The following is an 11194-nucleotide window of genomic DNA, read 5'->3' on the forward strand; positions in this document are numbered from 1 at the left end:
TTTTGGCCAGGCGCTATTTTATCAGCTTGCGTAAGAGCAGATTAGGAAAATCTCAAGCAGGGTGGGTATTAGAGCTCATCCTAAAGCTTAAAATCCTGAAAGCTTAAATTTCTGTCCTTTCTCTGCCTTGTCCCCGCTCTCCTTGTCTCAGCAACTTGTTAATACAAATACTTTCATCTTTTGAGCAAATGAGAAACTGGTAATGCCATTTCTTAGAGTAGTCATTATTTATCCAAAAGTATCTCCAAGAAAAGCTACAATTCTTGCAGGTTTCGTGTATTCCAGGGAGCTCGAGAAAGGGATAAGTTTTAGATATTTCGACACTCTGTACAATGGTTAATTGAAGCATATAAAAATGATTTGAGAGACCAAATAGGATAATGCTAAAAAATACACACAATTCTTTCTCTCTCTTAGTTTATACTTCCAGGAGATGTCAGAATCTCCAACACTTTGATCTGGGTAAAAGCTGAAAGGGGATGAAGATTTGCTACATTGTAGCTTTGCTCCTGAGATTTTTTTTTTTTTTTTTTTTTTTTGAGATAGAGTCTCACTTTGTTGCCAATGCTGGCCTGCAATGGTGCGATCTTGGCTCACTGCAACCTCTGCCTTCCAGGTTCAAGCGATTCTCCTGTCTCAGCCTCCCCAGCAGCTGGGATTACAGACGCCTGCCACCAGGCCCAACTAATTTTTTTGTGTTTTTAGTAGAGACAGCATTTTGCCATGTTGGTCAGGCTGGTCTTGAACTCCTGACCTTAAGTGATTCACCCGCCTCAGCCTTCCAAAGTGCTGGGATTACAGGTGTGAACCACCGTGCCTGGCATGGCTTTTATTTAATAATCTGAAGAAAATGTTTTTGTTTAGATATAACAACCAGTGTGTTTAAAAAGTGAGTTCTCAGACTGCTTCCAGGGTTTGAGTCAATGACTGTAATTAAATGCTTATATTGATAATTTATTTTATTGTAGACCTTTCCAAAGTGAAACTGATGAGATTTGATGATCCACTGTTGGGGCCTCGACGAGTTCCTGTCCTGGGAAAGGAGCACACCGAGAAGACCCCCATTTCTGAGCATGCTGTTTTTAATGTGGACCTCATGAGCAAGAAAATTCATCTGACTGAGAATGGGATAAGGGTGGATATTGGCGATACAATAATCTATCTGGTTCATTAAACTCATGCACATTGGAGATTATTCCTGGTTTCTTAGGAATACTACTACTCTGATTGTGTCTACTCATTGGCTGTCAGAACCTTAGGCTGGACCTAAATAGATTGATTTCATTTCTAACCATCCAATTCTGCATGTAATCATAATTCTATAAAGTCATCTTTGATTACTGGACCTAATAAATTTTTTTTTCCTTCTTTGGGTGTCTAAGAGAAATGGTTTTTGCCAAACTCTTTTTAAAAAAACAAATTGTTGCTGTTTCCTAGAAGTTTCTAGTTTTTAAGATGAACATGGAAGTGTCAGTATGCTTCTTTTCTGAGTTGTACTTTATACTGTTTATGAAGGCTGAGGTGTACCTAACAGCTTTTTATAGTATATTCATTTATGGAGTTAGCTGTATTTTTTTAAAAAAAGAAAAATAGTAAATTAGCTTTTTTTTTTAATGAGAACTTTCGTGATGATTTAAAAGAACAAACGAGAATATTTTGCCTTGACTTCAATTACTAAGTATTTTGTATAAAAAACAAATAGGTCCTGCATTTTATAAGACTTTTTAAAGCTTTAATATATTCAACTAAGAACCAATAATGGCTTCTTCAAGGCTAATATCAGTAGTTTATAAGCAGTGTATTTCACCTACACTAAATTTGGGCATTTTAAAAGAAGATTCCCCCGCCCCTGCCCCGAAATCTGCATTTACTAAATTTGTCTTGAGTCCAGTTGTGTTTAAAGGTCATGCTGGTTGGGTGCAGTGGCTCATGCCTATAATCCCAGCACTTTGGGAGGCCGAGGTGGGCGGTCACCTGAGGTCAGGAGTTTGAAAGCAGCCTGACCAACATGGTGAAACCCCATCTCTACTAAAAATACAAACATTAGCTTGGCATGGTGGCAGACACCTGTACTTTGGAGGCTGAGGCAGGAGAATCGCTTGAACCTGAAAGACAGAGGTTGCAGTGAGCTGAGACCATGCCATTGCACTCCAGCCTAGGCAACAAGAGCGAAACTCTGTCTCAATCAATCAATCAATAAAATAGAGGTTATGTTGACTGTATTACAGATTTATACTTTTATTCTTGATGGAATGTTTTTTAATATTTGCTCCATCTGTCTTCATATGAGGAAAAAATGTAAGGCATTGACTAACAGGAGAAACATTTCTAATTTTGATGGGTTTAATATGGAGAAAGAACAATTATGTTAACCCAAAGGAACCTGAATTCTAACTTTGAGGTTACGTAAGTAGAGTTTATTGAGCTTCCTTATTTTGCTCTCCACAATTAGAGACCACTAGGCCTAGTCGTATGCTTTATCACAGATTTATTGAAGCAAATCATAGGATGTTAGAACTGCAAATCCTTAGAAATCATTAAGTGCAAATAATCACTTATCTACTAGGGACAGGCAGTATAGCATGGTAGGGTAAGAACGCATGCTCTGAAATCAGACTAGCTAGGTTAGATTTCCAGTTCTTTTTGCTGCTAGGGTGCTCTTGGCCAATTACTCAGAGCTGCAGTTCTTCATCTATAAAATGGAATTAATACTGGTACCTTGTAGGCTTATTGTGAGATGTTTAGATGAACTGATCTAGGAAAATCATAACACAGTGCCTGCCAAGTAGTAAGTCTTCAGTGAATGTTACTGTTGAAGAAGTTGATGATAGATACCAAGGTTTATTGGCTTCAGATTACTGTAGTCTGTAATCATGTCCTTTGTATTGGTTCCTTTGGGGCAACTGATTCTTTCTTTGCACTCCTCTAGATTCTTTTGCTGTCCTTTCTGATCTGCAAAGCCTTAATTATTTCTGAAATTAAGTAATTAGCTTTCTGTTGCCTAAACACAAGCCTGCTTAAGTTTAACTTAGGAAAGCTAAACCATATGTGCTTGGCCAGAAAAAAAAAAAAAAAAAAAAAGAGAAAGGAAAATAATACTGTGATTGTGTTTATTTTTATGAGTCTATTAACCTGTACTGTTTTGGTTTTTCAGTCTCCATTTCTGTGTGTCTCTCTTAGAATAAACTTCTTGCCAGGCTGAATACGCTTCTCATGTGTAGAGATACAAATGTTTTGTATAAGGAGTCGTCTAAGCATAAGCCCATTACTTCATGTAGTACTCAACAGAAAAAACAGCAGTTAGTTGAAATGCTGAAGGAAAAACAGGCTACACTGGGCTTATTCTATTATTAGCAATAATATAAGTGGATGTATAATAATAATAATGTTATTATATATAACTTAGTATGTTAGTGCCTTCCTAGAGGATTTTAACTCTTCTTAAGTTTTGAAATATAATGCACATACACAAAAAGTGAGCAAAAAATATATAATATACACACACAAAAAATGAACTCCCTTTCTCCCCCCACCTCCAAAAAAAGAATTTATTAATAAAACAAACACTTGCACAGTCACCAGACAGTTGAAGAATGGCACAGTGCCAGCACCACGGAGGTCTGCCTTTTGCCTCATCTGGTCACTAGAGATAAGCTTTCTGGACCAGTATATGTCAGTTTTTATAAATGTTGCATTTGAGCTTGAAAAAAAAAATATGTATTTTGTAAATGCAAAGTTCTGTATGTGTCCATTAGGTCAGAGTTGTGGATTGAATTGTTCAAACCTATACCCTTACTGTTTTCTCTGTTTCTATTTTTGAGAGGTATACCAAAATCTCTCATGACCATGAATTTACTTATATCTTGTTATAATTCTGATGGTTTTTGTTTTATATATTTTGGGGCTGTTTTGTTAGGTACATATAAATTTAGATTGTATTCCTTCTGGTAAGTTGAACTTTTTCTAGTTAGAAAGTGTTTCTTTTTTTCTTTTTTTTTTTTTTGAGATAGAGTCTTGCTCTGTCGCCCAGGCTGGAGTGCAGTGGCCAAATCTCAGCTCACTGCAAGCTCTGCCTCCCGGGTTTACGCCATTCTCCTGCCTCAGCCTCCCGAGTAGGTGGCATTACAGGTGCACACCACCACGCCTGGCTAGTTTTTGTGTTTTTAGTAGAGACGGGGTTTCACCATTTTGACCAGGCTGGTCTCGAACTCCTGACCTCGTGATCCACCTGCCTTGGCCTCCCAAGGTGCTGGGATTATAGGCATGAGCCACCGCACCTGGCCATTTCTCTTTATTTTTAATCAATTTATTTTTTGCCTAAAGGCCACTTTGCCTAACAATGTAGTAATACCAGCTATCTTTTGGTTAATGTCCATGCAGACTATCTTTTCCATTCCTTTACTTTTAACCTTCAGTGGTTTTATTTCCTTTTAACACTTCATTTCCACAAATTTTAAGCCTACAGAAAAGTGGAAAGAATTGGCCAGTAAACGTCCATGCACTTGTCACCTAGATTTACCAGTTGTATATTGTGTCATGTTTACTTTATCTCTCTAAATATCTATTTTTAAAATAAACTTTAAATTTTGGAATAGTTTTGGACTTACAAAAAAGTTGCATCTTTAATATGGGAAGATCCTGTACATCTTTTACCCAGTTTCTCCTGTTAACATCTTACCTACCCTTGGTTTAGTTGTTAAAACTAAGTAATTAACATGAGTACATTATGATTAACTAAACTGTATACTTTGTTTGGATTTCACCAGTTTTTCTACTAATGTTTTTTTTTACTATTATGGGATCCTATCCAGGATAACACTTTGCATTTAGAATATACTTTTTAAAAATTCAGAACCATGTGACAGTAAGTTACAGACACCATGACACTTAATTTTCCCATAGGTTATCACGCAGCTCCTAAGAACTTGGACATTCTCCTGTATAATCACAGTGTTGTTATTGTCCCCAAGAAATTTAACATGATACAATAATATCAGGTAATAAGCTTTTCTAATAAAACTTCTCCAATGTCTCATCAATATTGTGTTCTTTGAAAAACCCCCAGGATTCAACCAAAGATCAAGTATTACATTTTGTGGTTATGTCTGTTAATCTCCTTTAAACTTGATCTTTCATGACAGTAACATCTTTGAAGACATCAAGCTGGTCGTTAGCATGATGCCTTACAATCTGGATTTGTGTATTTTCTCATGGTTATAACCAGATATAAAATTCTTGGCAAGATTACTACATAGGTGATATTTCCCACTGCATCGTGTCAGGATTAATATATTGTGGATTTCTTCCATTATTGGTGATGCTATGTTTGATTAGCATCATATTTCTGAGTTGAAAAGCTACTCTTCCTTTTTTGTAATTAAGTAGTCTGTGAGCTGATACTTTGAGATTTATGTGAATATCCTGCTGTTTAGATGTAAATGTTCATGTCTCTGCAGAATTTATATGTTGAAAGTTAATCTTCACGGTGTTGGTGTAAGAGGTGGGGCCTGTAGGAGGTGATTAGGTCATGAGAGTTGCTTCCTCATGAATGGGATTAGTGCTCTTACAAAAGAGATTGAGGGAGTCTTGTTGCCTTTATGCCATGTGAGGACACATAGAAGGCACCAACTATGAGGAATGGGCCCTCACCAGAAATTGAATCTGCTGGTGCCTTCCTCTTGGACTTCCTAGCCTCCAAAACTAGCATTACATTTCTGTTGTTTATAAATTACCCAATTTAAGGTATTTTGTTAGAGCAGCCTGAAGGGACTAAAACACTTGTTTATCAGCTAACTTTCACCAAGTGGTAGCATTCATGGATAAGCTGTACGTTGATGGTTGTAACATGGTGAGTTCTTAAAAATGATAAAATTATTGTTTCTTCTACATTTATTAGATATAATTCTTTTGTGGAGAAGATGTTTCCTTTTTGCTGCCAATATCTTTTCTTTTTCTTTTTTTTTTGAGACAGAGTCTGGCTCTGTCGCCCAGGCTGGAGTGCAGTGGTGCAATCTCAGCTCATTGCAACCTCTGCCTTCTAGGTTCAAGCCATCATCCCCCCTCAGCCTTCTGAGTAGCTGGGTCCACAGGTGTGTGCCACCACTCCTGGCTAAGTTTTTTGCATTTTTCGTAGAGATGGGGTTTCACCATGTTGCCCAGGCTGATCTTGAACCCCTGAGCTCAAGTGATCTGCCTGCCTGAGCCTCCCAAAGTGCTGGGATTATAGATGCGAACCACTGTGTCCAGCCCCAATATTTTTCTTTCATCATCATTCTTTTAAAATCACTGTGGACTGATGGATTTATTTTTTTCATGTATGCTATAATCTATTACCATCATTATTATTTGAATGCTCAAATTCTTCCAAGTTAACCAATGGAAGCCGCATTCTAACTGGCTTGAATACAGTATTTGTCCTTTTATAACTCCACATTAATTTTGGGGCATTTCTTTGTATAATGGCATAAGAAGTTTCCAATTTGCCTTGTGTTTTCTGTTTCAGAACTAGAAATCAGTCTTTTCTCCAAAGAGCCTTGCTTCATTTTAATGCAGAGTGTTATTAAGAAACCAAGATCCAGGCGCTACTAAGGACCTTGTTTTTTAGGCCCTTCCAATAGACAGAGCTAAGAAATGCATACAGTAGTGTTTTAAATCATAATTTTATCTAATACCACTGAATTCTCTCTCATCTTTTCACCTTTACAATTATATTTCCCTTCTCACACAGTAAGAACCCTGGTTCTCAAGAACCTCAATATATTTACTCATTTAGTCTATTAAAAATTTCAGAATTGCCAATCCAATTCTGTTAGCAATAAATAAGTAGAGTACAGTATTTGGTTTTGTTTTGCAAGTCTTTGTGTCCTTAGAACATATCTCTCTAAGGGATATAGTCAGAGCACTATTTAAATATATATATATATATTTAATGGTAGAATGATTTTTTAAAAATTATACTTTAAGTTCTAGGGTACATGTGCACAACGTGCAGGTTTGTTACATATGTATACATGTTTAAATATTTCTTGAATTCTTTTTTGTATGTAGTTGCTTTTTTTCTCCCCTCCCCTCCCCTCCCTTCCCCTCCCCTCCCCTTCCTTCCCCTCCCCTTCCCCCCTCCCCTCCCCTCCACGCTCCTCTCCTCTTTTTTTTTTCTTTTTTTTTTTTTTGTGACAGGATCTCACTCTGTGGTCCCGGCTACAGTGTAATGATGCAATCAGAGCTCACTGCAGCCTTGATCTCCCAGGTGATCCTCCTGCCTCAGCTTCCCAAGTAGCTGGAACTACAGGCATGCAGCATCATGCCTGGCTGGTTTTTTTCTTTAATCAAGAAATGTTTCTTGGATTCTTTCTTGTATGTGCTTTTAATGTAGAATTAAAGCCATTCATTTCTCTTTATATTCAGTTTTATGGTTTGCTTTTTTTTTATCTGATTTTTGAATAAATAAAAATACATGATTCAGCCGGATGTGGTGGCTTGTGCTTGTAATCCCAGCCCCTTGGGAGGCTGGGGTGGGAGGCTTCCTTGAAGTCTGGGCAATATAGTGAGACCCTGTCTTTAAAAAACATTTTTTTTTTTTTTTTAATTAGCCAGGTGTGGTGGTTCATACCTGTAGTCCTAGTTACTTAGGAGGCTTAGGCAGGCAGATCACTTGAGCCTAGGAGTTCAAGACTGCAGTGAGCTGTGATCATGCCACTGCACTCCAGCCTGAGTGACAGGGTAAAACCCCACCTCTTAAAAAGAAAGTTCAAAAGTCAAAACCAAGAATATTCTTACTCTCTGTCACCATATTCCCACTTACTCTATGGCTAACCATTGTCATTGGTTTCTGGAGTATCTTTCCTGTGTTTCTTTTTCCAAAAATAAGTGAATATTTATACTTTAGTTTCTCCTTTCTTATATAAGAAGTAGCATTTTATATATATATATGTATATTATTTTATATCATGTTTATATATAAATTTATATATAATTTGCTATATATAATAATTATTTTCCATTTTGCTTTTTTAGTTAACAATGTAGCCTGGACAGTTTTCTACTTTGGTTCATAGAAATCTTTTTCTTGGCCAGTCATGGTGGCTCATGCCTGTAATCCCAGTACTTTGGGAGGCTGAATGGGGAGGATCACTTGAGCCCAGGAGTTCAAGACCCACCTGAGCAAGACTGTGAAATCGTGTCTCTACGAAAAATCTAAAAATTAGCCAAGTGTAGTGGCATGGGCCTGTAATCCCAGCCTCTTGGGAGGCTGAAGCAGGAGGATGACTTGAACCTGGGAATTCGAGGCAGCAATGAGCTATGATTGTGCTACTGCACTCCAGCCTGGGTGACAAAGTGAGACCCTCTTTAAAAAGAAAAATCTTTGTTTCTCTTTTTCCTTCTTTCCTTCCTGTTTTGCCCCTTTTCTTTCCCTCGCTCATGTAATACTATTGTAAAGCTGTACCATAGTTTATTCCACCAGTCTCCATGGATGGACATACAGGTTGTTTCTAAGTTTTTAATATTTTGTAGAATTTGTATAGAATGATACAGTGAGTAACCTCATGAATATGGCATTTCACTTTTGTGGAAGTATATCTTCAGAGTAAACTTGTAGAAGTGGGCTTGTGGGTCTGAGGGTAAATGCATATGTAGTTTTGTTAGCACATATGTGGTCAAAGCCACATATTTTTTCTCTGATGTGGGGGCATATAGCTGGTGGTGCTGAAGGAATAGCAAGGAAGCCACATGAAGAAACAGGTCAAAGTGTCTCGCTCAGGATCCTATATATTAGCAGCAGAGTTGAATTAGAGTCCTGGCCTCCATCCTCATTGCAGTACATGTAGACAACAAGGAATTCGTGCATGGAAAACAGGAATGTATTTGATTAAGGCCAGTGTTAACAGGGCCATTAGGAGATCAGAGAAAGGAGAAGTTTATATGGACTCCACTCAGGTAGAAAATACTTCACCCCAAAATTTACAGCATCAATAAGGTTTGTAATGGCCCTCTGCTGTGTGCATAGAGCTTGTATTAGTGTGTTTTCTTTTCTTTTCTTTTCTTTCTTTCTTTCTTTCTTTTTTTTTTTTTTGAGACAGAGTCTTGCTCTGTCATCCAGACTGGAGTGCAGTTGCATGATCTTGGCTCACTGCAGCCTCCGCCTCCCGGGTTTAAGCGATCCTGTTGCTTCAGCCTCCCGAGTAGCTGGGATTACAGTGCCTGCCACTACGCCTGGCTAATTTTTGTGTTTTTAAGTGGAGACAGGGTTTCACCATGTTGGCCAGGCTGGTCTCAAACTCCTGACCTCAGATGATCTGCCCGCCTCAGCCTCCCAAAGTGCTGGGATTACAGGTGTGAGCCACTGCGTCTGGCCTAGTATGTTTTTATATTGCTATTAAAAACTACCTCTGAGACTGGGTAATTTAAGAAGAGTTTTAATTGACTCTGCTCCACAGGCTATACAGGAGGCATGGCTGGGGAGGCATCAGGAACCTACAATCATGGAGGAAGGGTGAAGGGTAATTTTTTTTTTTTTTTTTTGAGATGGAGTCTCGCTCTGTCGCCCGGGCTGGAGTGCAGTGGCCTGATCTCAGCTCACTGTAAGCTCCGCCTCCCGGGTTTACGCCATTCTCCTGCCTCAGCCTCTCGAGTAGCTGGGACTACAGGCGCCCGCCACCTCGCCCGGCTAGTTTTTTGTATTTTTTAGTAGAGACGGGGTTTCACCGTGTTAGCCAGGATGGTCTCGATCTCCTGACCTCGTGATCCGCCCGTCTCGGCCTCCCAAAGTGCTGGGATTACAGGCTTGAGCCACCGCGCCCGGCCCCAAGGGTAATGTTAAAGATACATTTTGATCACTTCTAGGACCTTCTGATGTAAAGGCGTGTTTGTTAAAATCACACCCAGAGCTTTTATTGTAAGGGTACTTTTTTATTTTCTTACACTTTCAGAACTTTCCAATGTAAATAATACATTCTGAGTACTTCTGGAACTTTTCATAGTTAAGGTACATTTTCTATTTTGCAATTAGAAATATGTGGAATAGTTATATTTTGGCACCTTGAGAATATTCAGTTCCCAATCTTTTTTATCTTAGCGGTTTTAATGTTTCTGAAGTTCCTTCCTGGTAAGTTGTTGTGTTGGGGCTCTGCAAAATGGTGATATTCTAATGCTATTGTTTCTTTTTCATAAATATTTGGCATTCTTTTGTAAAGCACGTGCCTTTTTTACTCTTTTCATTTTATTTTTAAGTGAAAAAGCTGTGTAGCATGTGGATTAGTCACTTCATACAATAGACGTTTGATTAGAAAAGTTGAGTGCAAATGAAATGTAAAAATATGGAGTCATAGCTTACATGTACAATGGTGGTTTACTCTTCAAAGGAATCTTACTGTAAATCTTTTTTTTTTTTTTTTTTGCAAAGCTAGTAATCACCTCTTAATTTCTGTTATTCTTATAAACCTGAATTTTCATATAGGGCACATTTATTCAACAAATTATTGAGAGCTTTTTATGTGCCAGACACTTTGGTAAGCACTTGGAATAGTGTAGTAAGCAGAAAAAACATACCTGTCCTTAATATAGGGTGAATCCTTACAGTTAAGAAGACAATGAAAGTTGCCCAGGCTGGTCTCCCTTGATTGAAGGCAGTTATGAAACTGTGTCTTGTGAAGAATCTTGATTTGGAAGGTATTATAGGCTTTTCCTAACAAACTGGTTCAAGTAAATGCTTTGAAGTTCAGAACCCTAAACAACCATTCTCTATGGGTCTGATGAAAAGAATTATGTGGTATAACTGGCAGTATCCTCCTAATGTCTTTCTAATGTAATGTCGAATTATGATTGCAGATCCCTTTCCTCAACGTGAAATTTTGCTTAATTTTTTGTCTTAGGATATTTCCCAATGTTTCTAGGGTCCACACATCCATAAGACATGTTCTAGAGGCATGATTCAGAGGTGTTGTGAGGACATCACCAGGCAAGCTCTGCTTTGGTTACTAGATTCCGTATGGACTGGGTAGGAAAGAAGAAACGCCACTTTCCTGGCATTACCAATGAAGTTAATGGAAGAGCAGAGAATTTCTAGAAGTTCTGAAAAGGCTTTGAGGCTTGTGGCAATCTACCATAGCTCAAACTTGAGGAGACCACCTTTCATAAGTTGGATTCAAATACAATACCTTCACTGAAAGACATTTTTTTGCTCCGCTTTTGGGTTGGC

General features: G+C 38.2%; 1 protein-coding gene across 6 annotated transcripts in view; it reads left to right on the forward strand.

Moving 5' to 3' along the window:
• Positions 1–1371, forward strand: part of LARS1 (leucyl-tRNA synthetase 1) — a 70632-nt gene extending 69261 nt beyond the window's left edge. For 4 of the 6 annotated variants that reach the window (XM_033180767.1, XM_033180766.1, XM_033180770.1 and 1 more), the window contains one exon: positions 969–1368. In XM_033180767.1, coding sequence (XP_033036658.1) covers positions 969–1174 — 206 coding nt within the window. In that variant the 3' untranslated portion in view covers positions 1175–1368. Of the gene's footprint in view, positions 1–968 lie in introns of all 6 variants that reach the window. The other 2 variants (XM_033180768.1, XM_033180765.1) reach the window with 2 other exon arrangements.
• Positions 1372–11194: the final 9823 nt, after the last annotated feature.

This window comes from Trachypithecus francoisi, unplaced genomic scaffold (assembly GCF_009764315.1).
Source record: "Trachypithecus francoisi isolate TF-2019V2 unplaced genomic scaffold, Tfra_2.0 Lachesis_group2, whole genome shotgun sequence".
NCBI lineage: Eukaryota > Metazoa > Chordata > Mammalia > Primates > Cercopithecidae > Trachypithecus > Trachypithecus francoisi.